Below are 27,906 nucleotides of genomic sequence, written 5' to 3'. Positions count from 1 at the left end.
TACCAGCGCAGCTCCTTAGCCTCCGAGCCTCCACTCCGCCATATTAAAAACTATTAAAAAAAATATATTAAAACTAATACTAAATATAGTAAGTTGAGTATATTTGTTTTTTCAAATAAAGGAAAATTCATATTTCACTGCAACATGCTTTTATGGTGTAGTACTGTTACACTACAAGAATTTCATTTTTAACTAGTAGTGTTGCAATACTGTAGAATTTGGATGCTGGATTTATGCATATCACAGCTTGTAAATAAGATTAGGCCCAACAGATTTCAACACAGTATTTGACAGACCTAAATTATGTACTAGTTGGAGAAAACCATGGTTATGTAGGGTCCAGTGGGTTAAACGTCTTAGACCAGGGGTGGCAAACTCCAGTCCTGGAGTGCCGCAGTGGCTGCAGGTTTTCATTCTAACCCTTTTCCTAATCAGTGACCAGTTTTCACTGCTAATTAACTTTTTTCCCTTCATTTTAATAGCCCTGTTTTTAGGATTCAGTGCTCCGAATTATTTTCTTCATTAAATGACCGCTAAACAGAAATCAAATGTGAAACAAGTCAGCAGTTGACCAGCTAAATTGGGGCTTCAAACTCCATCCAGTTTCTTAATGAGAAGCCAATTCTTGCTGTTAATTAAACTCGTTATTTAATTCTATGGCTTGTTGCTGCTGTCATTCTGACACAGCAGACATTTCCATAACTGGTTTTCTGTTTTTTCTAAGAACATAGTCAATGTTTTTGGGACTGGAGAGATCAGCCTTACTGAGACCTTCACCTTTATTTTCAGATTGTGTGATGGGCACGGGTGAGCTGGTCATGTGGCACCTTGTGTTGTCTTTGTTTGGCATCTAAAGAAAAACCTAAGGGGCCTGAATCAAGTTAATTAAAATTAAGGCAAAAGTTAATTAGCAGCAAAAACTAATGGTTGGAATGAAAACCTGCAGCCACTGCGGCACTCCAGGACTGGAGTTTACCCGAGCTTTATAATGAAGTCTAAGACAGGGGTGGCAGTTTGTATCTTTTATAATCTATGCACAGGACTGTGGCTGACTGTTATCCATGCCATTTCTTGAAGTTCAAATAAGAGCGAAATATTTTCAGCAAGTGCTAGTGATGAGTTTTCCTTTAGTACAGCTTTGTAAAGTTAGTCCATTAGTTTTGCATATGATTTCACACAATGGTTTTTAAAGGCTCTTTGCCGGGGGGAAATAAGTATCCATATTACTAACCGAGAATGCTAAACCGGATGGACGCAGGGACATCCGGCCATGGGCCATAGCCGCAAAAAGACGTACTGCGCAGGCGCCCCAAGAAATGAGGCGCCGCGAGAGGCGGACAAGACCACAGAAAAAAGGAGTCAAACGCAGGCGACGCACACAGCGCCGCACGAGCAAACCCCCCCCCCCCCCCCCCCCCCCACAAAGAGGACGATTCAACAAGCCCCTGGCACACAAAAAAAAAAAAAAGAGCCCGTATGGGCTATGCAATGTTGAGGAAGGTACAGAGTATTGTTTCCATCACTGACACAACTTTAGGAGTAGAATCCTCAAGCTCATTGCTGCATATTGCAATTCGAGGATCTTGCTAACATAACAGTACATGATAGGAATTATTTTCTCTCATTATAGAAGTTTTAAACATAATTCTAGGAATATACATGCAAGGTTAGTGCAGTAGAATGCTTGCAGATGGGGACTAAACCGCTTTCCTGTGACAAAGGTGTGTATTTTGCTTTTTGATTTTTCAAAGCAAGTCTGTTTTACTGCAAATTCGATTTTGCTTGAATCTCTGGCTGTCATGAAGGTGCTTCTTTGTGAGAGATTAGCAATGATGTCCTTCAGTTTCTCACCTTCTGTCTGCCACAATAGGAATCTAATGTGCCAATGATTAATGCCCATCTTGTAAAAGCTTAAGTGGCTCAATTTGGAAGAGGCAATACAGTGGCCATTTAAGCGCAGTGTTTAGGAGAGTTTCCTAATAGCTGTAAGCAGAGACAGATTACTTTTTAATATGGTCTGGTCCAGATTCTTTCATAGTATTCTATATGCTAAAAACTGGTGAGCACTGAAGAACCTTTTTATAGTGGTATATACATAAGTAGACCCAATTCAAATGATCTTTCACACATCACTGTTTTAGAAGTGTCTGCATGTATATTTTTGTGTATCTGTGTGTAATCTTGCTCAATAACTATTTTCAGCTCTGCATACACCTGGGCATTGGTGGCAGTATACATGCTCAGTTGTCTGCCTGGCACTTTGTGATTACTGTAGGAGGCGCTCAAGTTAATTGATGGGGAATATTGGTAGTGATCTTTTGTGTAAAATATTTTGTACTGTCAAAATGAAGAATCTGTTTCAAAGTAGTCTTAAATTGAATCGCATTGATGAACAAAACAAGCTTCTACATATCCTACCAGCAGTGCTTAAATGAACTGCTTTGATTTTCATGTCTTTACACATGGTGGGCTTTTTTTTGCTCAGTCTTAGTAAAGTTAGCAAAAGTATTAACTGCTGCTGTGTATGGCTTAGCAAACTGTGAAAGTCGTTTCCAATTAACAACCAATAGAACCTGAGACGTGCAATCTTGTTAATCCTAAAGTGTAATTGTTGTCCAAGTGTGCTTGATCACCAATTTGAAGTATGTTTATTGGCAAACTATCCTTTTCAGGGGTGTGGATGCTGGGGCCCTAAAGTAATAATCAGTGTGAGAAGTTGCACTGCGACTCCCAACAGTAAAAACTTGTATGTTTAAACATTCATGGATTGGAATTGACCTTGTATTGTGAAACAATGCTCCTTAACACTCCAACTCGTAAAGACTGCTTGGTACCACCTTTTTTCTCATCGTGAAGAGACCTTCACAAAGTTGATACATTGAAATGCATTCTACTATGCCTAAACTTTTTTTTTACTTTTAATTTTACAGCTTATTCCAAGATGTCTGCTGGCAACGCTCACATTGGCAAACCTGCCCCAAACTTTAAGGCCACAGCAGTTATGCCCGATAAACAATTCAAAGACATTCAACTCTCAGATTACCGAGGTAAAGTTTGGCTTAAAGAGAGCAAAATAATCGGTGCACTGTGCTAATATGTAATTAAAGAGCAACAAAGTCTATTGTGTAAACTGAAGCTGTTCAGTTCATCTTCCAGGGCTATATACACTAAAGAGCTGGAAAAAATGTTTGCTTGCCCTGGAAATCCATAATTGGTTACAAAAGATGGAAAAACTAAAACAATGCCCTACTCCAGTGTATTACATGTTTAAGGTTCAAATTTTGAAAAAATGTCCTCAAATTCTTGAGAGAGAAGGTGTTAAGATTCATTAAGTCTGCAATACTGTTTAAATTGGAATAATAAATTGAAACCAAAGTAAAGGGGAAATTTTCATAACTCTGAACAGGATAAGTAGATTAAAAAGTAAATGAAAGATGTGTCTTGTTAAAACCAAGAAGCTTAGATCTTTTTGCATTGTGAGCCTGCTTATTCGGTTATTTTATACACAATTGTTAAACTTGACGCTCAAATTTATTTTTTTTTTTAACCTTTTGTAGATGCTTCAGCCCTTGATGTCAGTATATAGCTAAAAGCATGCACTTTAATTTGACACTCCAGAGTTACATTGATATAACTTTAAATGTTAATTGGAGTGCCCATCTCTTTTTGTTAATTGCAAAAAAAAGCACTATGAAACTCTAACAGTACAGTGTGTGTGCACACGACTCCATGACCCATGCAGATGCTCGGTGGAGCAGTGACTTGGATTTATCACATCTGCACTTTCAGAGACTGCCCAAGACTGGCAATTTCACAGGCAGTCTTTCTTTCAGTCTAACAAGATGGATGGCCTGTTGCAAGGTTCCTGAGACTCAGCGCAAAAATATAGGTGCAGCATTAAGTGGGGTTTTTTGCATCACGTTCTCTTCAGCTGCCATTTTTGGTCAAAGTCTCTTCATTTAGTTAATGAAATCTGTTAAGATGTTGGAGTTTTTTTCTGGACCAACAAATTTTATTTGCTATAACAGGATTTGACCTGTACCTGGAAATTTTAAGTTACTAAAAATATTTAAGGTTGTCTTATCTCCTTATTAGACTAGTATAGCTTTGAAGTCAAATCTTGAGCTAATTTCAGACTTCTTTCCGATTTTAAGAATCCTCAGTGTTTATAAGATGCCCCATGTAATGCTGGCTTTCTCTCCTAAATTTATTTAAAATCTGGCACTTACAGATCTGGGTATTTTAAATGAGCTCTGTGGGTTCTTCAGCAGTTAGCATCACTAAGACTTGTCTTAAACAACTTAAGTGACTGATGCATGGCAGGAGCCTTCCCTATAATGTCATATTATTGGCATATTAGTACTTTTATAGTGTCACTTTTGAAATTTTCCAGTTTATATGTACTGGTATTTGGATCTCTATTAGGGATGAATTGTGAAGTTGTTGTAGATTCGATTATGTCTGTCTGTCTGGCCTATAGGCAGAGAGCCCTGTGTCGGTTCACTAAATTGAAATGCAGTACTTGATTTTAAACAACAAACCATGAAGACTTATTTTAGAGCATGGTAGCTATTGGAAATCGCACATGCAATATGTACTGTATGTAGGATGTATAATATAGTGGCTGATCAAATTTATAGTTGTACCTTTCCAAAGTTGAAGAAAACAGTGGTTGCACACAGTGACCAGCTCACAAAACACTATTTTGTAATCCCAGGCCAGCACTTAATTCCCAGCCCATAGCACTAAAGATGATTATCTCCCATTTAAACAATATTAAGGTGGGTCTTAAAAAAAATAAAAAATTAAAAATAAAACAAAACCGTGAATGACATGCATGTACTTGTATGTTGGCTAAAAGAAATGGTTAACAGAAAAGTCATAAGTGCAATTTTCAGGTTTGGGGTACTTGGGGGTAGATTTCAAATATGCAGGCAAAGTTCCAGTACTAAGTTTAGTGCTACTAATTACCCCAAAGTCGCTATCCGATCCACAACAGCTTATACAACCACCTTCTTTCAAAACTCTTACAAGGTACATGATTCCTGTGTCAGACCTGTCATTTTTACTGTGTTTTAAGTGTTTTTGACTATTCCTTCTGCAGGATTAAATCTGGAAAGAGAAGGGGACAAATCCAATCGCCCTTACCAGTACTAGCATTACCCTTCCATATTTCTGAGCGTAGCTTTAGCAGAAAGTGCTGAGCATACTTATTTCGATATTTTATTCAAAAATTCAATTTCCCTAAACTTCTGCTGTTATGCAACTTAACAGTTTTGTACGTCCAACCAGTCAGTAGGGTTATAGCTGATATTTTACTGATGTAGAAGAGAAACATACCTTGTCACAATTGGCACCGTTGCTTTTATTTAAAATATCTATGCTTTATGTATTTTGGATTGAACTAAAAAGGTAGGGGGCATAAACCGAATACATTTCAGCAGGTAAAATTTTGCTCAATGATTTACATTTCATTCACTCATCCCCAGTGGTTTGTGGCTCTTAAAATAATGGAAATCAAATGTGTGCAAAACAAAACCTAAGGTATGAATTGCTTAATTGAGGAGCCAACTTCACACATAATATCCTCTTTTTATATTGTTTTTTTTTATTATTGGTATTCTAAGTAAATTGTCCTTAGTGTTACTGTTTAAGTGGAAGCTTCTTTTCTGCAATTTGTATGACTTTTTTGCAGAAACATGACCAGGATTTATTACTGTGGTGGCTAGCTATGGAGGAATATCTCGGGCAAAATTTTTAAATAGCAAGTAAATGTATTGTGAAAATTGATAAATAAAACCTGAAGAGGGGTGTGTGTCCCCAGCTCCTTTGAGCAACCTGATTGGTCAGTTTGGCTTTGATGCAATTAAGTGAGACTCAGAAATAAAGGTGTAGGAGGGATGCTGTCGGAGATTAAAAGTATAAGGAGGCCAGCAAGATGCCTTGAAGTGAGTCTGAAAACATGCTAACGAGAGGGAGTGCTGGTCAAGAGGGGTCCCAGATGTAACAGAATGCCATGAAAAGGCACTGAAGGTGTACATACAGCAAAAGATCAATTTTTAATTGTTACCTTTTAAAAATTAAAAGCACAATGTGGTAGGCTCTCGCAAGTGCTGTTTTGGTGGTTGTCAGCAGAGGGTGTAGTCACAACTTAGCTTGTAGTAGTCTTGTGGCTCAAAGGCATGTGCAGAGTGCATGCTTAGTTTTGGCTATGTACATCTGTGGTATACAAGAGAAAAATAGCCAATTTATTTTATGAAGCATCTGCTAAAGTTCATTAATCCATTCATTAAATTCATCCGGTCAGAAGTCTGCATCCAAATGTCTGCCAATAAATGTAATTGATGGCCAAAGATTTATGTGCACGGAGTCCTCAGCAGTTACAGTATGTGCCAGAGCTAAATCACAGCTCTGAGTGAGACCATTTTTCATTTCAATGCAATATTTTGAGTATGTGGTCACTGAAATAAATGGTTTAAGGATTACATTAAAATAAGCAACAAATAAGCTTAGCAAACTAATAAGCAACAAACCTAATTGCATTTATTTATACTAGTTTTATTTACTGCCACCTTTTCATATTTTAATTGTCTAAAATATTCAATGTTTAACAGTGAGCTAGCTCACTACAGAATTGTCAGATTGTTACTGGTATTCATATTTTGACTTTGTCTTGCAGGAAAATATGTTGTGTTCTTCTTTTACCCTCTGGATTTCACATTTGTCTGCCCAACTGAAATCATTGCATTTAGTGATCGTGCAGATGAGTTCAAGAAGATCAACTGTGAAGTGATTGGTGCTTCAGTCGATTCTCACTTCTGCCATTTGGCATGGTAAGAAAGACGTATGAAAGTTTACACCAATTTTCTGCTGCTGAAATAATGCATTACCCTTAGATCGTCTTTTACACTGTTCAATCAAAATGATGCGAGGCTGTCTCCCTGCCCATGGTACTTTTGCTAGGGGACCAGCTGGTTCTTATGTAAAATATCTATCTTTTAGGGTCTCATTGTTGACGGACTATTGATCCAGGTTTGTGCTTTTATAATTTTCATTTGTGTACTGTCAATACTGTGTGTAAGCATTCCTTGAACAAGGACTTTAAAAGGATTTCACAGAAAATAAAAATTGGATCAGGACTTAATTCACTCTAAAAAGCATATGGGTAGCCCTTTTCTAAATAAACCATTGTACAACACATTAATTGCTTGAATTGATAGGCCTTGAAAAAGCATGAGGGATATATAGATATACAGACAGGTCCATAAATATTTGGATACTTTTTTTTCTTAATTTTGGTTCTGTACATTACCAAAATGGATTTTGAATGAAACTCAGATGCAGTTGAAGTGCAGACTTTCAGCTTTAATTCAGTGGGGTGAACAAAACGATTGCATAAAAATATAAGGCAACTAAAGCATTTTTTTAACACAATCCCTTCATTTCTAGGGCTCAAAAGTAATTGGACAATTGACTCAAAGGCTATTTCATGGGCAGGTGTGGGCAAGTCTGTCATGTCATTATCAATTAAGCAGATAAAAGGCCTGGAGTTGATTGGAGTTGTGGTGCTTGCATGTGGAAGATTTTGCTGTGAACCGACAACATGCAGTCAAAGGAGCTCTCCATGCAGGTGAAAGAAGCCATCCTTAAGCTGCGAAAACAGAAAAAAAATCCATCTGAGAAATTGCTACAATATTACGAGTGGAAAAATCTACATTTTGGTACATCCCGAGAAGGCAAGCACTGGTGAATTCAGCAACGCAAAAAGACCTGGACGTCCACAGAAGACAACCGTGGTGGATGATCGCAGAATCCTTTCCATGGTGGAAGAGAAACCCCTTCACAACAGCCAACTAAGTGAACACTCGAGGGGTAGGCATATCGATATCCAAGTCTACCATTAAGAGAAGACTGCATGAAATTAAATGGAGGGTACAAGCCACTCATAAGCCTCAAGAATAGAAAGGCTAGATTGGACTTAACTAAAGAGTCTAAAAAAGCCAGCACAGTTCTGGAAACATTCTTTGGACAGATGAAACCAAGATCAACCTCTATCTATCTATCTATCTATCTACCAGAATGATGGCAAGAAAAAAGTATGGAGAAGGCGTGGAACAGCTCATTATCCAAAGCATAGCACATCTGTAAAACAGTGGAGGCATTGTGATGGTTTGGGCGTGCATGGCTGCCAGTGGCACTGGGACACTAGTTTTTGATGATAACACCGGACACAAGCAGTCGAATGAATTCTGAGGTGTTCAGAGATGTACTGTCTGCTCAAATCCAGCTAAATGCAGTCAAATTGATTGGGTGGCATTTCATGATAGAGGGACAATGACCCAAAACATATTTATTAAATTTATTAAAGCAAAGTGGAAAATTCTTGAATGGCCAAGTCTGATCTTAACCCAACTGAGCATGCATTTCACTTGAAGACTAAACTTCAGACAGAGAGGCCCACAAACAGCAACTGAAAGCCACTGCAGTAAAGGCTTGGCAGAGCATTAAAAGAGGAAACCCAGCATCTGATGTCCATGAGTTCAAGACTTCAGGCTGTATTAGAAATGAACATTTTTATTTCCAGTGATTTTAATTTGTGTAATTACTTTTGAGCCCCTGAAATGAAGGGATTGTTTATATGTTAAGTTTTGGTTGCCTCACATTTTTATGCAATCGTTTTGTTCACCCCACTGAATTAAACCTGAAAGTCTGCACTTCAACTGCATCGGAGTTTTCATTTAAAATTCAATGTACAGAACCAAAATTAGGTCCATAAATATTTGGGCAGAACTTTTCTAACTGTACATACATACATTACAAAATTACCTTATTTTGTGGCAACACTATGCAATGTAATACAAAACCAGATTTTTTTTTGGTGTATTTAGCAATTGCAGTGGTTTATCAACCCAGTAAATGTGCTCATTTGGGGGTGGGGGGGGAAGACCCAAAATAACTGGAATTTTGTTGTTGTTAGGTTGGTACTTGTAATATGTGGTTGGGCCGCTAGGGCGATCTAGTTACACTCCTCACAAGTCAGTCTGGAAGGTTGTGCTTGTGTTCAGTGAAGTTTTTTGTAAAAGTAGGTTGCGCAACGGTGTGAGAAGGAAACGCCCTGATTTGTGGAAGTTGGGCGATTGGTTCTTTCATCATGACAACACTCCATCTCGCACTGCTCTCAGCATTCGCCAATTTTTGGCAAGAAACGATATGACAACCCTGAACCACCCGCCCTACTCACTGGGTTTAGCTCTGTATGATTTTTTTTTTTTTTTTTTTTTATTTTTTTTTTTATTGTGCCCTCGGATGAAAAAAAAGACTTGAAGGAGTTTTGCTGATGTCGAAGAGGTAAAATAAATGACCACAGCATTAATGGGCATTATTTCAGATGAATTTAAATGTTTCGAACAATGGAACAAACTGTTAGATAAGTGTATTTCCGCCAATGGAGAGTACTTTGAAGGAGACTAATTGTAGTTTTGTACAGAAAAGTTAAGTTTTAAAAATATTTTTGGGTCCCCCCTTGTATATAGATGTTCCCTCATATAAAGTGGTATGGTAGAACAAAATATTTCCATTAGTCTTGTCTAAGAAATAGTGTACCTTGGATCATGTGATAATTCATGTGCTTTGGTTCTAACTTTCCTAGTAACTTTATACAGCCTAATCCATATAAGCCACAGCATCTTTACAAAGGGTCCTTTTCTAACAGAGGTGTCCCACATGTACTCCACATCTTTGGAGAGTTACTCGCATTATGGTATTATGTGAAGGCTTTGCCTAGGAATGTATAATTCTGCACTGTTCCTATGATTGCCAGCTTTTTGACCCTTTCAGCTGTTCTGCAGTCTGTTTTTAAAATCTCCATTCTGGAAGACCACATGTGAGATGTGAATCAATAAGTGAACAACTGCACCACTATTTCAGTGCTGAGTAACTTTTTTTTTTTGTGTGTGTGTTTAGGATCAACACCCCACGCAAACAAGGTGGGCTGGGCCAGATGAATATTCCCCTGGTTGCAGATACCCTACGCACCATTGCAAAAGACTACGGTGTGTTGAAGGAGGATGAAGGCATCGCTTTCCGGTAACATTTGCTACTGACTCAGGCTCTAAAGTCATTTGATATTTCAGAGTAGAGTGGACTTCTAATGAAATTCTCCTATCAATGGGTAGCCTTTTAAATGGACTCTCTTTAGTTTTTAATTAGTTACTTGTAAAAATTATTGGGCTATAATAAAGCCAGAATGAGTCAAATGGGTAAATGGTGGTTTGAGCTTTTATTTCGGGATTGTTGCGCCAGATATGGCGTTCGAAGTTGGGAGTATTTTTTAGGTTCTGTTTCACTGCTAGCACCAGCTGTTTCATATTTTTCTTTATTGAAAATACACCTTTTTACAAACCTACCTTTACATGGAGGTAGTTAAGCAGTTTTAGTCCTTACATTTTTATAGCAGTTTTCTCCCTATTTCCATGCAGTCTCCATCCAGGGAGGACCCAGGACATGAACCCATGATCTCCTTACTGAGAGGTAGCACCACTAGTTTAGAGAAGTATTGAGAAAGTGTGGTTTTAATCCTTCTCCTACCCTATTTTTAAATCTGACGTCTGACTTTTGTATGCTGGTACAGTTAATGCCCATTACTACAAGGAAACCTTTTTATTTTGTAATTTTAAATGGAAATGACTGCCTATGTAGTACCAAACACACCCTTGTCTTTTTAATTTGTTTGGAACGTTTTTGGCATTATTAGCAGCCCCAGTCAACAGTTCTCGACATTCTAGGCACTCCTTTCTGCATGAGAGAAGCATTTGCTTCTGTCTTGAGTCCTGTGACATTTATTGCCTAAAGCAGAAGGGTGTAGCTTAAATGGAGCTACTCGTATTAACCTCTTTTAGTTATGCAACAAATGTAAATGGTGGGGAGGCTGTCTTGTGCATTCAGTCACTGCATGCCCCTACTCATAGCACTGAGTTGGTACTCTACCACAAGATATTGGTTAAAGCTCTGTAGACCTTAATTGGTCTGTGCTTCGGTCCCCCCCCCCCCCCCCCCCCATACTAGTCTTCTGTCTAACTAGGAGTCTAGGTTTATCCAGCTTTTTGTAGCGCTTTCCTGTTGATGTGAAGAAAGTACCTCCAGCATGATCTGGTCCTGCTCCGTCCTACTTGACCTTCTATAGCGACCATACACCTTCCATAGGAGGTGCAATAAGGATATCCCGTCTTCAGGCCCAAACCACCTTAACGGTCTCTTCAGTCTGGAGAAGCAGTTCTACTCGGACGTCCTGCCTTGTCAGGCTGCTTCTTCCACTGTCTGAGGAGTGAGCCAAGTGGTCCTGGGAATGAACTCACTTTCATTTGTTTTGTACTTGTAGTATTTTTCTCAGTCATTGGCCATAAGGATGGGAAATGTAGTTATCAGTAAATAGACAGGGTCATGAGCTAAACCCCCACAAGGTGTTTGAGACAGCAGTTTGCCCCTTACCTGCATTGTTTCTTATGAATAATTGTACAGTATTAAGTATGCAAACGTAACGGACTGTTCTGTTACTAGAATATCTGCATTGTTCTTCCTGGGTCTGAGTCTTTGCTATAAGACATTTTAATTCTGTTGGCAATTATACAATTCTTTTGTGTTTTTAAATGTTTAACTTGTTTTGTATTTCAGTATCAAGTTGTAATGAATGAGTTTAGAAATGTAAAAATAAAATTGCATGTTACTGGCATCCTGGCTAGTGTGAAGTTGTGCAGAAACTTGAGTTAATGTACTGTATAAGAGTACATATTTTTATTTACATTCAAATCTGAATTATTGCATACTTTAAAAGCCCTTCAAAGATTAAACATGGAAAAAGTCTGTACCTTCAATACTTGCGCTTTGATTATATTCTGCATAATTGATTTTGGAATGCTTGTAAATCTATAGCTCACTAAATGTTCTGTTCTTTCGGCTGCTCCGTTAGGGGTTGCCACAGCGGATCATCTTCCATATCTTTCTGGCCTCTGCATCTGTTTCACCTGTGTCCTCTCACCACATCCATAAACCTTTGCTTAGGTCTTCCTCTTTTCCTCTTCCCTGGCAGTTCTATCCTTGGCATCCTTCTACCCAATATACCCAGCGTATCTCCTCTGCACATGTCCAAACAAACACAATCTCACCCCTGACTTTGTCTCCCAACCATCCAACCTGAGCTGACCCTCTAATGTCCTGACTTCTAATCCTGTCCATCCTCCTCACACCCAATGCCAATCTTAGAGCTGGAGGTAGCAGAGTTAAAGATGCTATCTCCTGCTTTCTGGTCCAGTGCCAGCGTCTCCAGCCCATATAACCTAGCTGGTCTCACTACTATTCTGTAGACCTTTCCTTTCACTCTTGCTGATACCCATCTGTCACAAATCACTCCTGACACACTATTCCACCCTGACTGCACTTTTCTTTTTTTTTTCACCTCTCTTCCACAATCCAAATTAGTCTGTACTGTTGATCCCAAGTATTTACACTCCTCCACCTTTACCAGCTCTACTCCCTGCATCCTCACCATTCCACTGACCTCCCTCTCATTTCCATACATGTATTTAGTCTTGTTCCTACTGACCTTCATTCTTCTCCTCTAGAGCATATCTCCACCTCTCCAGGGTCTCCTCAACCTGCTCCCTACTATCGCTACAGATCAATGTCATCCGCAAACATCATAGTCCACAGGGACTCCTGTCTAATCTTGTCTGTCAACCTGTCCATCACCATTGGAAATAAGGGCTCAGAGCCAATCCCTGATGTAATCACACCTCCATGTTAAACATCAGTCACTCCTACCGCAGACCTGGCCACTGTCACACTTCCCTCATACATATCCTGTACAACTCTTGCGTACTTCTCTGCCACTCCCGACTTCCTCATACAATATCCCAGCTCCTCTCGAGGCACCCTGTCGTATGCTTTCTCCAGGTCCACAAAGACACAATGCAACTCTTCTGGCCTTCTCTGAACTTCTCCAACATCCTCGGAGCAAACATTGCATCTGTGGTGCTCTTTCTTGGCATGAAATCGCATTGCTGCTCACTAATCACCTCACCTCAACTGAGCTTCCACTACTCTTTCCCGTAACTTCATGCTGTTTATCAATTTTATCCCCCTGTAGTTTACTCCAGTCCTGCACATCCCCCTATTTCTTAAATATCGGCACCAGTACACTTCAGTCCTCGGGCATCCTCACTTTCCAAGATTTCACTAAATGTTCTATTGAAACGGTTAATTTTTAGGTTTGTACAACACGTGTAATGGGATTGATTGATCATAAATTCTGCAAGTCTTTTCAATGTAGTGTAAGGTTTACCTTTTTAAATAACTTTACATAGCAATGGTGTTAACTAAAATGCAAGTGTGCTGAAGGGTAGTGGTAAGGCAACACAGTAGCTAAGGGCTTGACGCCTATAGTACATGGCCTTCTATTTTACCAATGTTACATTTTTATTAATCTGTGAAGGTTAAAGGTAAAATACTTAACCTTCGGTCATTGGTCCCATAAAGTGAAAATCACTACTTTGGATTGCAGTGGCCACTTTGTTTTCATTCTTTATCATTCCACATTTTTTTACTCATAGAACTATTCTTGTAATTGTTTTATTGCCTAATGCAATTTTACATGAAGCATGGTCTGTTTTGAATGTTTTGCTACCTTGAGGTGATTTTTCTTTTTATCTGAATTCATACAATCGGAACTGTAAAGTGTTTTTTAAATTACAGAGGGCTGTTTATTGTTGATGATAAAGGAATCCTGCGTCAGATTACAATCAATGACCTACCTGTGGGGCGTTCAGTTGATGAGACTCTGCGGCTAGTTCAGGCATTTCAGTTCACCGACAAGCATGGAGAAGGTAAGCTGGCCTCGGATGACCCAATACTGATGTGATTTATGGAATCTAAAGCCTGAAGTGCATGTGGACACGAGTGCTTTTAAAGGTTTTTTAAAACTTTGTGCTGTTTCACAAATTATAATGATGGCTAGGGCAAGCAAGTGAGGGGTAAGAGTTTCATTGCAGCAGAGTACCTTAAAGACTCATCCATTGTAGAAATAAGCCGTAATCCTCCAAATGCAAAAGTAGTCTAGGTTTTCTGATTAGTATAGTGACTCAAAATCCCTATTCCAAGTCCATTAGCAAATCTTAACTCTGCCTTGTTACAACTAGATTTCTGGCTAGTAGTCTCCTGTTAGTGCTTTTGTACAGAAAATGTTAATGTTGCCTGTGGGATCTGGAAAAATGTCATTTTGTCATTGACATGGTACACTTAATATACTGTCAGACGATCTTTATTTTATATAGAGCCCCTTACAGAAAGGACCATCACAAGGAGCTTAACCGAGCAAAACCAGATTACAATACAAAGCAACTCCCAAGATAAGGTTGGTGCTAGTAAAAGAAATGATGAAAACAAAACACAATCACCATCTGAAATAGTTCTCTGAAATTATTGGCACCCTTGATAAAAGTAAAGCAACCATATGAAAGACTTTAAAGTAAAACTTTCATATTCACTTACCGAAAAATTTTCTCTAATACGTTGATTTCAGTCTTGGGGAACAATTCTTTTCTCAAAGATGAAAGTCGGTTATTGGCACTTTTTTTTGTTTAATGAATCTACTCCCAAATTTTAAAACCTTTTTTAAATTGACCTTTTTTTATAAAACTTACTACATGTGCAAAAGTGGCAATGGAGCTTTTATGTGTAAACCCATGCTAAGTAATAAACATACCTGATAAACGCTGCTTGTTCATTTTACCCTCTTTACCTGCAGGAAAGTTGTTTGAACAGGTTATCAAAAAGCCTTGATACAGAATATAAGAAATTTACATTGTATTTTAAACCATACAACCCACAGTACATGTTCAAGTTTGCTTTGCCCATGAAAGTTAAGATAATGGGTCTCAATTTGTCAATCGGGTATATCGGAACTATTGTGTAAAGTACAATTCTGTATGTGCATTTGTTTACCAAGAACTAATATTGCCCAGCGGTGTGGTGTAGTGGCTAAGGTTTTGGACCTTGGGATTTCAAACCTCGTGGCTGTGGATTCAAATCCTGCTACTGACACTTGTGTGACATTAAGGAAATCACTTCAATGTCTGTGCTACTATGTGAAAAACAAATGTAATCAATTGTATCCAAGTCACTGGAGCTGCATATTTCTTAAACATGCTTTATAAAAGCACCCATGAGTAAAACATTTCTACATGAAATCAATTACGACTTTTCCTTGTGACGTGGCTTTTGCTGATGGTTATTGCAAAGCAGTTTTACAGGAAAGCGAGTTCTGTGGAGTGAAAACCAGTAATTAGTAGGAATAATGTGAAATGAGTACATATTAGATGAGTGAACGACAAATTAAAATTAAGTACAATATTTTTCATCAGTTCTGTGTGGTCCCCTTTTACACATTATATTCATCTGCATACTTCAAATTTTAGAGCAAGGGGCATGCCCATAAGCAGACACATGTATAGTAAATATCGATTTTAGAGCCAGGTGGTGGCAGGGTTGGAGGTACTTTTCAAAGTCTGTAGATGCAAATGTGTGTTGCAGTAGAGTAGCTTGTGGTGGACCTGTTTTATACTGATGCATTCGCTCTCCGCTTATAATGGATCCCACCCAGGTCACCACTTCAGCTTTTTTTTTGGGGGGGGTGGCGGTTACCTCTAAATATTGATATATCAAAATTGTGTTTTGTAGCCTTAGATCCACCATCTTGCCAAATTTCAGCTTTTTAATTAATCTGGAAATAGTAGTATCTTTGTTCATAAGTGAGTTACAGTAATCCCTCGCTATATCGCGCTTCACTCCATCGCGGATTTTATATGTAAGCATATTTAAATATATATCGCGGATTTTTTGCTGGTTCGCGGATTTCTGCGGACAATAGGTCTTAATTTCTGGTACATGCTTCCTCAGTTGGTTTGCCCAGTTGATTTCATACAAGGGACGCTATTGGCAGATGGCTGAGAAGCTACCCAACTTACTTTTCTCTCTCTCTTGCGCAGACTTTCTCTGATCCTGACGTAGGGGGATTGAGCAGGGGGGCTGTTCGCACACCTAGACTATAGGGACACTCGTCTAAAAATGCTGAAAGATTATCTTCACGTTGCTATCTTTTTTTGCAGCTGCTTCCTGAAACGACATGCAGAACGGTGCTTCGCATACTTAAAAGCTCAAAGGGCACGTATTGATTTTTGCTTGAAAAACAGTCTTTGTCTGCTCCTGACGGAGGGGGTGTGAGCTGCCGCCTTCAACAGCTTTGTGCCGCGAAGTGCTTCGCATACTTAAAAGCCAAACAGCCCTATTGATTTGTTTGCTTTTCTCTCTCTTTATATGCTCCTGACGGGCACTCCTTTGAAGAGGATGAAATGTTTGCATTCTTTTAATTGTGAGACGGAACGGTCATCTGTCTTGTCATGGAGCACAGTTTTAAACTTTTGAAAGAGCAAATGTTTGCAGTGTTGGAATAACGTTCCTGTCTCTCTACAATCTCCTGTGTTTCTGCACAAATCTGTGACCCAAGCATGACAATATAAAAATAACCATATAAACATATGGTTTCTACTTCGTGGATTTTCTTATTTCGCGGGTGGCTCTGGAACGCAACCCCCGCGATGGAGGAGGGATTACTGTAGTCAACTTTGCATTATAGAGCTCCATAAAGAGATTTAAAAAAAGTTACAGAACTTTGTATCTAATATAGAAAGTGGTGATTCGTCTTGGATTTTTTTCTGTCAGAGGCCCTGGGTTTGTAAGTCAACTGAATCCTGCAGTTAAAAAAAACAAACTCTTCTCTTGTGGAGAACTGAAACTTGGCTGCAAGACAATCATTTGGACATTACAAAATGTCAATATTTTACAGTGGCCCTCACTAGGTGTAGAAAGAGGTCCATTCATATATGCAGAACAAAATATAGATCATGGGAAATTATGTAGGGGGGGGGGGAATGCTTCAAGATTCCATTTGGTTCATGTGTGTTTTTAGGTTTATTGTGAGACTTGCCAAGGAAGTCTACACAGTATGCTGAGATCAGGGTGCCAATAATTGTGAGTTTTTGGAGAAGGTTAATTTTTGGCTGATTCCATTAAATCAGTAATGTTTTGCATGACCATAAAGGTCAATTGCAGTATTTGGGAATGGACAAGAATAGCTGTATATCTCCTGGGTAACTCGTCTTTGACGATTAAGATCCTGCCTTTTTGCTGTTCATCACAATGTCTTTTTCACTTAAACATCTCATTGTGACAAAGGAATTGGGGAAGACCTTTATCCCACATAGATTTTCTTGTTATGGCTGTAATTTTCCCCACACACAAACCAATACGGTTTTCAGCCAAATCTCTTGCTTCCCACTTAAGTCCTGCTGTATGCTTTTTGTAATCTGACTTGTTAATATTTTTCCATTTTGTGAGCATTGGGAATAAAACATTCATGACAGTTTTTCCAGCAGAGCACAACCACAGCTCTCCCAAGGAGGTGTGTTGGCAAATTTTATATGTAGGTAGTTTCAAAACTGTCAAGTCACATTGTCCACGCTGATTTTTATTAAGTAGAGGCCAAACTGCTATAAACCTGTAAACTAAACGGATTCTACCAGATCAAGGTTTGGCCATTTGTGGATTGACTATACTGTCCAATCTCAAACCTACCCTCAGATGAACTTTAATACTTTGTGATAATCTGCTGCTCTAACAAATCAGATGATTCATATTCAGTTTCAAACATGAGATTATGGTAGCAATGTTTGAAAATATAATTTGCTGCATGAACGGTAAAACCACTTAGAAGAATATTGCAGTTTTTTTTTCCCATCGGAATTGATTATGTAATGAGGTTTTAGTTCTGTCGACAAATTATGAAAAATGCTTTGGGATCAGCCATGCCTATTTGATTCAGCAAATCACTTTTTTTTAAAATAAGTTGGTCATTGCCCAGCCCTTAATTTTACAGTGTTTTTGTTCTTGAATCTTTTGGTGCCATTAATTTTTATAGTTCTGAGGTGCCTTTTCATAGTTTTGTTCTAACACATCAATTTCTCATCTGGGTGAGTGCCATATAAGCTTTCATCTATTGTAGAACTGTCCAGAATAGTGTATCCTGGGTAGCACAGCAGCAGTGTTGAAACCTCTGCTAGGTACAGTTGGGTAGTCTGGGGCATGTTCAAATATTCTTATTGTTAACTTGGAAGCTTATTGTAATCTCCACTTTGTAACCGGTTTTTAAATATTTGTAAAGCTGAGTTGTATGTATGCTTAATAAAAAAGCTGGTAAGGTAGTTGGAAAGGAACAAATTTAGATGCACTTTTTCAGTTAAATGTAGCACAAATTTTCTCACTGTGGTTCACCTTGTGGACGCTAGAGGCACTGTTGCCCCTTGAAACCCACCAGACAGATGTCCAGGACACACATTTAAAAGAAAATTCTTCAATTATTTGAAGAAATTAAGTGCACAAAGCACCGCACACACCAATTCTCCAATAGCAATAATAAAGAATAATCAAATACAATCACAATCCTCCACTCTTCCCAGCAGCTCTGTCACTCTACCACCCAACTCCGGCTCCCCTTTCTGGGTTTCCCCAAAGTCCTTTAAATAGTCCATGACCCGGAAGTGTTCCTTCACCGGGTCAAGCACCACATCATCCTTAAGTAGCCCGGAAGTACTGCGGGCTTCCGTCCTCGTGCCTCCGAAGTACTTGGGATTAATAAAGTATCCATCCATCCATCTATCTATCTATACATCCTTCTGGTTCGTAATAACAGTAGGAGTCCCTAGGTTCCTTGTGAGCTCCCCATGGCGGCACCCAACAGGGCAGAGGAAACGGACTCCATGTCCCATGATTCCCTGAGCGAATCCAGGGAACAGTTTCCATCCAGGGGAGCTGCCATCTAGTGTCCCGGGGAGGTAGTGTCCTAAATAGCCTGCTCTTCCTCCTTTTTGTTCAGGGACATCCCAGCCGGACTGAAACGCTGGCTGTCCATCACAACCTTTTTTTTTTTTTTTTTTAGTTTAAAAAATATTCTGTGTAATGTTATGGAAAATGCTTTACTTTTCACACTTAACCCTTGGATTCTTTGCCACTTGTGAACTTGTACTGGCTCTGAACTGTAGTACTATATAGCAGCTTCGGCTGGACTCTAGAATTGTCAACCATACCATGCCCACTACAGTTGGCACTTCTGCCACTTAAGTACACCCTTGCCTGTATAGTGCCATCTCCCCAAAAATACACTACACAGACCTTTACTGAGGACATCTCTCCACACCCCTACTGATGTGGAATTAATGAACCAGGCAAGAAACCCCAGGCAGGATGGCAGTGAAGGCAAACTGTCCTGCCGTCAATGGATGATTCAAGGAACATAAATGCAAGAGCACAGTACTTAGCCACTAACCTGGTCACGACCCTGCCTGATTGCTGTCTCTGTATAGGAGAGTTGTAGATCCTGCTACAATAACCATGCTGTTCCTGTTTCACGCTGAATAAAGCTGGTTTTTCTAAAGTACTGAGACTCGGCCTCATGTTTTGGGGTGCAAGACCAGGACTCTCACGTTTACAACACACACACACACGTGGTCACAATGCTATAGTAAACAGTATACGCTCATACAGATGTTGACTGAGTGAGGCATGGGAGACGATTACCCACAATCCCCACGTGCCACTCGGCGGACAAAGCATATATTACTTGTATTGCAAGACCTTGCTCGTTTAAGTTAAAACTTACTAAAAATTTTAACTCGTCTTGCAAAACACTCGTAGACTAAGTTACTCGCAATCCAAATAACTCCTACTTCTCTTCTCCTCCTTGGCAAGTAGTCTCTGCTGGCCCCTTTATATGTAATTCACGTGGAAATGCTCCAGGTGCTAGTTGCCCCACATCCAGCTGCACTTCCGGGTGTGATGGAAGAACCGTTCACAAAGGCTCGGGAGCAGCTGTAGGACCCCCAGATCCCAACAGGGCTGTAGATAACTCCATCTCCCATGAAGCCCTGTGGGAGTCTGAGGCACCACTGCAACCGATGCTATCTAGCGTCCGGGGAAGGTGCTGTGCTGCCCACGCTTTCTAGCCAGTGAAGAGGCGTCCTGGCCGTCTGACACCATTCATTTTGTATTCAAACCCATCATTGCATGCTTTCTGTATGGCTGTCACTGTCTCTGGTGTTTCTAATGTATAACCAGTAAGGTGTTACTAAATTAATTTTCTTATTGTTTTAGTGTGCCCAGCAGGATGGAAACCAGGAAGTGACACGATCAAGCCCGATGTCAAGCAAAGTAAAGAATTCTTCTCCAAACAGTAAAAAATCTACCCGTCTCTGTCAAGTACTGTAGCCGAAGATAATACTTCTGAGAGGAACAAATTGTTTAGCGTGTAGTCGGCTCTGATCCTATTCTGTTGAAGACTACATAGATTTAGGATCTTGGGCACCTGATAGGTGCAGGGGACCTCACCTTGTGACTTCCTCTAGACCTCCTACTGTGTCTTGTGTGCAGTAAAATCATGACCCCAGTAATGCACTTGAAAGTACATTTTTATGAATGTTTAGAATTTTTCATACAAAATAAAAATGGTATGGAGAATTTGACATGGTTCTGATTTCTGTTTTGGACTGTGATAGGTTTTTGGAATTCCTTGCTTTTTTTAAAAAAAAAAAAAAAAAAAAAACTGCAATAGCCCCTGGATAATGGCAGCATAATTCCTTTATTTTCTTGTAACTGCTTCATAATGTTTTGAAGATGCTATTTAGAATAGAATCTTTTGTCCCTGCATTGAGAACACAACAAAATTTTAAAACGGCTCTCAGATGCTTTCATCACTCGCACACCCACATCCTCGCACATACACAAATAAACTGGGTTTGTAAAATGTAAAGAACATGCATTTTATTAATTGCACACATGAAAACAAGTCCAAGACTGTGATGAAAGTAGGGACAATGGGAAAGAAGACAGAATTACATTACGTCTTGCCTGAAGAAGGGGCCGGAGTTGCCTCGAAAGCTTGCATATTGTAATCTTTTTAGTTAGCCAATAAAAGGGGTCATTTTGCTTGGCTCTTCAGGACAGAATTAAGTTCTTGGACAGCTGAGGGGTAAACACTGTTCCTCAATTTCTTGGTACAGCACTTCAGGACCCTGCAGCGCCTTCTAGAGGGTAGCATGTGAAAACTGGCCTTGCTGTAACAGTGTGACCTGCAGCTGTTTTCATAGGTGGGAGGGAGAGTCCTATGTTTTTTTTTTTTTTTTGTTGCTGTCAACCACCCTCTGGTGGGCTGCCCTGTCTGCCTCTGAACAGTTTCCAGACCATGCCAGGATGGGAGTAGGTCAGTAAGCCCTCAATTGAGCAATAAGTCTTCAGCAGGGTGGCAATGATGTGGTTTTTCCTCAATATCCTAAGGAAGTGCAGTCTTTGCTGGGCCACCTTTACTGCAGCAGTGGTGTGTTATACTCCTTTTTAGGTTCCTCCTGATGTGGGTCCCTAGAAACGTAGATGGTCACCTGCTCCACCTCTTGGTCTCCTATCCTGAGTGGCAGGCGTATCTCCTGTCCTTTAAACATCAAAAAGACACGAGCTCATCTAGGATGTTTACCGTACACCATCCTGTCAGTCTAGAGCACAGGTGTTGAACTCCAGTCCTGGAGGGCCGCAGTGGCTGCATGTTTTCATTCTAACCCTCTTCATTAGTGAGCCGTTTTTACTGCTAATTAACTTCTTTTGCTTTAGTTTTAATTAACTTGACTCGGGCTCTTTAATTGTCTTTTTCCTTAATTAGTAGCCAATGAGACCTCAAACAAGCCTCCATATGACCAGCTCACTTGTGCCCATCACACAATCTGAAAATAAAGGTGAAGGTCTCAGTAAAGTTGATCTCGGGTCTTAGAAAAAGCAGAAAAGTCAGATTTGGAAATGTCTGCTGTGGCAGAATGAGAGCAGCAACAAGCCCTGGAATTAAATAATGGGCTTAATTAACAGCAAGAATCGGCTTCTCATTGAGACTGGCGTGAAATTGGTTGGAGTTTGAAATCCCAGTTTAGCTGGTCATCTGTTGGCTCGTTTCATGTCTCATTTCTGTTTGGCTGCTGAAAGAAAGGAATCAATTTGAGGACCGATTCCTTAAAAACAGGGCTATTAAAATGAATGGAAAAGGAGTTAATTAGCAGTGAAAACTACTTGCTGATTAGGAAAAGGGTTCGAATGAAAACCTGTGGCCCTCTAGGCCCAGAGTTCGACACCCCTGGTCTAGAGCCTTGCGCAGTCCCATTGCCATGAGGTTTTTGGCTATTCTAAAATCTCTCCCCGACGGACTTGCCATTTAAGAAAAATCTTTTGACATTGGATAGCTGAGAAAATCCCGTAAAACAAGTGTGGAACCTGTTGCACTTTTAGGCTTAGGATTAATTAGTATGTAATCTTATGTGACGTTTTTTGTCACGTTCTAATTTTAAAACCTACATATGTTTAGTATCCTTTTTCAGATTTTATCGAACTTTAATGGGATGTTTGTTTTTTTTTAACATTATAAACTAAAATATGAAAAGTAGTTTGTTCCTGTGAAAGTACTCCAACTATTCAAAAAAAAATTATCTTAACACCAATGTTTGTATTTAGGTGATTTAGTTAGGTTAAAGTTGTGTTACAGTGCAATTGGGGGTTGGGGGGCCAAAGGGGCTTGCCCCCCTAGTCTGAAAATAAAGAAAATCCAATGTTATACTATTCTTCAGTACTGGTATTTAACGTGTCATTAACACTCTAGCCTACTGTAGGCACACTCTCTAAACTTTCATGTTTGCTCAGATCCACAAGCATGTTCCCTTAACCCTGTGAGGATTGTTTGCTCCATAGGGCAATTATTCCTCAAGTACTATTGGAAAAAATTGTTTTCATTGCTTCGCAGCAAAAAAAAAAAAAAACTGTCTTGATAAAGTTGTTACAGAACTATGAATCCTTGGTGGCTTATACACTACTGTGCAAAAGTTTTAGGCAGGTGTGAAAAAATGCTGTAAGCAAAGAATGCTTTCACAAATGGAAGTGTTAATCATTTTATTTTCAATCAACAAAATGCAGTGAATGAACAAAAGAGAAATCTAAATCAATATTTGGTGTGACCACCCTTTGCCTTCAAAACAGCATCAATTCCTCTAGGTACACTTGCACACAGTTTTTGAAGGAACTCGGCTGGTAGGTTGTTCCAAACATCTTGGAGAACTAACCACAGATCTTCTGTAGATGTAGGCTTCCTCACATCCTTCTGTCTCCATGTAATCCCAGACACACTCGATGTTGATCAGGGCTCTGTGGGGGCCATACCATCACTTCCAGGACTTCTTGTTCTTCTTTACGCTGAAGATAGTTCTTAATGACTTTGGCTGTATGTTTGGGGTCGTTGTCCTGATGCAGAATAAAATTTGGGGCCAATCATATGCCTCCCTGATGGTATTGCATGATCGATAAGTATCTGCCTGTATTTCTCAGCATTGAGAACACCATTAATCCTGACCAAATCTGCAACTCCATTTGCAGAAATGCAGCCCCAAACGTTCAAGGAACCTCCACCATGCTTCACTGTTGCCTGCAGACACTCATTATTGTACTGCTCTCCAGCCCTTCGATGAACAAACTGCCTTCTGCTACAGCCAAATATTTCAAATTTTGACTCATCAGTCCAGAGAACCTGCTGCCATTTTTCTGCACCCCAGTTCCTATGTTTTCATGTATACTTGAGTCGCTTGGCTTTGTTTCCACATCGGAGGTATGGCTTTTTAGCTGCAACTCTTCCATGAAGACCACTTCTGGCCAGACTTCTCTGGACAGTAGATGGGTGTTCCTGGGTCCCACTGGTTTCTGCCAGTTCTGAGCTGATGGCCGTGCTGGACATGTTGTGATTTCAAAGGGTAATAAGCTTGATGTGTCTTTCATCTGCTGCACTAAGTTTCCTTGGCCGACCACTGCGTCTACGATCCTCAACGTTGCCCATTTCTTTGTGCTTCTTCAAAAGAGCTTGAACAGCACATCTTGAAACCCCAGTCTGCTTTGAAATCTTTGTCTGGGAGAGACCTTGCTGATGCAGTAGAACTACCTTGTGTCTTGTTGCTGTGCTCAATCTTGCCATGACATGAAACTGTCTTCCACAACCTCACCTTGGTACAGAGTTTGGCTGTTCCTCACCCAGTTTGAAGCTGTTTCTGTTTCAGTTAATGACTGTGTTTCAACCTACGTGTGACATTGATGATCATTAGCACCTGTTTGGTAGAATTGGTTGATCAGACACCTGACTAGAATCCTACAAAATCCCTGACTTTGTGCAAGTGGACCTATAAGAATTGACGCTGGTTTGAAGGCAAAAGGTAGGAACACCAAATATTGATCTGATTTATAGATTTTTCGTTTGTTCGCTCACTTTGCATTTTGTAAATTGATAACAGTAAACAATCATTATTTATATTTCTGAAAGCATTCTTTGTTTACAGCATTTTACTTTTGCACAGTACTGTATATGGTAGCATCTCGCTGGCTCTGACCACTGATGCATTTTTGTCATTTACAGCACTGTTTGGCTGCATCAGTCTGGGCATGAACGGCCAGCAGTATTAGATGGCATTCTATCATATAAATGAGCAGTTTAGTGCCAGCTACAGAGGCGCTTGCCAACATCTCAACTCAATTCTAACTCATGTGGCAGCAGCAAGTGGGCCTAAGGCAGGGGGTAGGCAATGTCGGTCCTGGTGAGCCGCAGTGGCCACAGGTTTTCATTCAACCCAATTGCTTAATTAGAAACCAATCATTGCCAATCTCAGACCTTATTTAATTTTATGGCTTGTTAGTCTGTGCAATGTAAGGCTTTTATATCGTAGATTTTTTTCCTTTCCAAGGATATCATCCAAATGATTTGAAGCCTAAAACGGATCATTTTCAGTCTGTCACATTTTTCTATTAAGTGTTTTATTAAATCAAACCGTGCATGATGAACACACACAGATGTAATTGGGGAAAAAAAGTTAGCTGGATAACTACTGGCTGCTTTGTCTTTTACATCGTACTGCTAATAAGGAGCAATTAACACACTGAATGCAGCAGTTTTTAAGATTGAAATAAGCAATTAAGGTTGGAGAACCTTAACAAGCGAGACCATTAAAATGTCACTTAAGCAATATGTGCTTCATCAGCAATAATTGAGTTCTCATTAAGGAACTGGGTTGGAACAAAAACCTGCACATACTGCGGCTCTCCAGGACCGAAATTGCCCACCCCTGGCCTAAGGATAGTGAGCTACTTAAAAGCCATGTGAAGAGGGAGAAGCTACAAGTATAATATTCACAATGGCAGCAAATTTACATCTTTAGGACAAATTATAACATGATTAGCATAAGACCAAAATGAACAGTGTTCTGGGGCTTTTCATGTTTTAGTGCACCTGTCAGAGTACATGAGCGGTGTTGAGCTCATGGCTGCTATGATTTCTGTAATCCACCAGATGTCGCTGTTTTCCAAGCATTAACTTTTTCCTGACCATACATTGTTCTCCTCTCTTGCTAAATGAATCTTCTATTGATTTTTTTACATTTAACATCTCACTTAAAGGTTTTCCAATGTTTTGTACTAATGTGTGTATAAACACAGGGAACTCCAGTTTCTGTATGACATCTTGCCTGAAGAAGGGGCCTGAGTTGCTTCGAAAACCTCCATATTGTAATCTTTTTAGTTAGCCAATAAAAGGGGTCATTTTGTTTAACTCCATCAGAAAGAAGGTTTAAAAGCATTACAGGGCTTGATCTGCCCGTATGTTTCACATCTGCATACATTCTCAGTATTAGGTCAGTTAGGTTATTGACTTATTTCCCTAAGTGTAATGTCCCAATAATAGTTGAGACCAATTTTATTTTAGCCCTCATTTACTAGATCAGATTTTTTGTGTGTGTGTTACAAGTTTCAATTCCCCAAGTTGAATGTCTGTTTAAGAAGAAATTGATGGCATGACCTCTGAATGACAATTTGTTTTACGCGAGTTAATTGGTAGTGCACCTGTGGTTGTATTTCAGGGTCTACCTTTAGGCCAGTGCCTTGTTGCCTTTGGGGAAAATCCAAACAACTCCGCCAAGAAAAATGGTGGACATCCACAAGTCTGGTTAGGAGCAATTTCTAAAGAACTGAAGGTACCACAAGCTTCTGTACAAACAATTGTATACAAATATGTAGGGACTCCACACATACTGCATCAAAGGAAGGAAGCACAAATTAACTCCAAAAGATGAATGAACTTTATTGCAAAAAAGTTCAAGTAAAGCCCAAGACAACAATGAAGGAGTTGGAGGCATCAGGTAACCAAATTCTCTACACCTTGTGAGCTGCGAAGCTAATCGTACCCCCAAAAAGACACAAGACGCCCCTGGGAAAACCCCTAGGAAACACAGACAGACTACCTTCACATTTCTCCTTTCTCTTCTGGCCGGCTCTGTCGCGTAATCTGCCTCCCGCGCAGTACTCCGCCTTGTCAAAAAGCCTGTACGGGCTTCTCTCAGTGGCTTAAAACTGATTTCTTGCTTCTCCTTACCCCTCTCCCAGACATTCTCTCCTCCTGGGAAAACTGTCATCTCTGAATTGTCATGGAGCACGTTTAAACTTTTGAAAAGAGACAAATGTTTGTTTGCAGTGTTTTGAATAAAGTTCCTTTCTTTTCTACAACCTCCTGTGTCTCTGTGCAAATCTGTGACCCAAGCGTGACAACCTTTAAGAGTCCTTCCTTGCCATAGGGGGGAAGGACTCTTAAAGGTGTAGATAATTTGGTACCCGATTCCACCAACTCCTTCATTGCCATAGCTTGGCATGGAAAAAGCCACCACTTCGAGACTGACATAAAACAGCCAAATGGAAATCTGCCGGTGATCACCAGAGCAAAGACCTGGCCTTATGGAGGAATGTTCTGTGGTCAAATGAAACACCAATTGAACTGTTTGGCCGTAATGATCACTACCTATGGAGGAAGATGAGAGGCTTTTAAGCCAAATAACATTGGCTTAGGGGTGGCAGCATCATATTTTGGGGGTAAAAGGACTTGGGCACTTCAGAAAATGTCACCATGTGAGAAACATGATTATCTAGAAATTCTGAGGCAACACCTCAAGACATCAGCCAGAAAGTTCAAAGTCTTCCAGCAGGACAATGATGCTTAGCACACCTCCAAAGTTAGAACAAAATGGCTTAAAGACAACAAGGTGTGAGTACTGGAATGGCTGAACCCCATAGAAACTGAAAAGGTGTGTGTGATCAACAAGTCCCACAAAGCTAACAGACTTCCATCAGTGCCTTCAGGTGGAATAGTTAGGTTCTGCCATGTAGTGTGAGAATCTTGTGGAAGGTTGCTCGGAGTGTTTCGTTTGAATGCTGCATTTAAAGGGCGAGACCATGAACACTCACTGGTGTATGGAAACCCACTGTAACTCTAGTAAATAAAGCGAGAGGGAGTCAGGGGCAGGTGCTGATACAGCGCATCGCTGCACCCACCACATGACAAACCAACTCCGGATCCCAGATTAGGAGTCGAGTGCAGCCATGCAACGGGCGACACCTCCGCACCACACTAGTTCAGGTGGAATAGAACAGTGTGTGAGTTTTTTATGGTGGCTGGAGTGCCAATTCTGCCACCAAGCCCCCACGTTTTTCCCTGCAGGGCCTACATGCAGGGCTGGATTAACGTCCTACCCAGGACAGAGCAATTGCAGGTTATGGGTCTTGCTCAAGGGCCCAATGGAGTAGAGTCACTTTTGGCATTTACAGGATTCGAACTGGCAATCTTCCTCCGAGTACCAGTCCCTAGCCTCAGAGCCACCACTCCACCCAGCTAGTAAATGTCAATGTCAAGTCAATTTATTTATA

At 40.0% G+C, this 27,906-nt stretch overlaps 1 protein-coding gene across 2 annotated transcripts in view; it reads left to right on the top strand.

Annotated features, from left to right (window-relative positions):
• Window positions 1-20,621, top strand: part of LOC114658822 (peroxiredoxin-1) — a 32,882-nt gene extending 12,261 nt beyond the window's left edge. Inside the window, exons 2-6 of one of the 2 annotated variants that reach the window (XM_028810881.2) lie at window positions 2,931-3,047; window positions 6,680-6,833; window positions 9,964-10,086; window positions 13,747-13,877; window positions 20,254-20,621. In XM_028810881.2, coding sequence (XP_028666714.1) covers window positions 2,942-3,047; window positions 6,680-6,833; window positions 9,964-10,086; window positions 13,747-13,877; window positions 20,254-20,336 — 597 coding nt within the window. In that variant the 5' untranslated portion in view covers window positions 2,931-2,941 and the 3' untranslated portion in view covers window positions 20,337-20,621. Of the gene's footprint in view, window positions 1-2,930; window positions 3,048-6,679; window positions 6,834-9,963; window positions 10,087-13,746; window positions 13,878-14,324; window positions 14,483-20,253 lie in introns of those variants that run through there. The other variant, XM_051932765.1, reaches the window with a different exon arrangement.
• The last annotated feature ends 7,285 nt before the right edge of the window (window positions 20,622-27,906 follow it).

The sequence above is a fragment of the Erpetoichthys calabaricus genome, chromosome 10 (genome assembly GCF_900747795.2).
Source record: "Erpetoichthys calabaricus chromosome 10, fErpCal1.3, whole genome shotgun sequence".
Classification (NCBI taxonomy): Eukaryota; Metazoa; Chordata; class Cladistia; order Polypteriformes; family Polypteridae; genus Erpetoichthys; species Erpetoichthys calabaricus.
The sequence above is the reverse complement of the archived record's forward strand: the minus strand, read 5'-3'. Positions and strand labels throughout refer to the sequence as shown.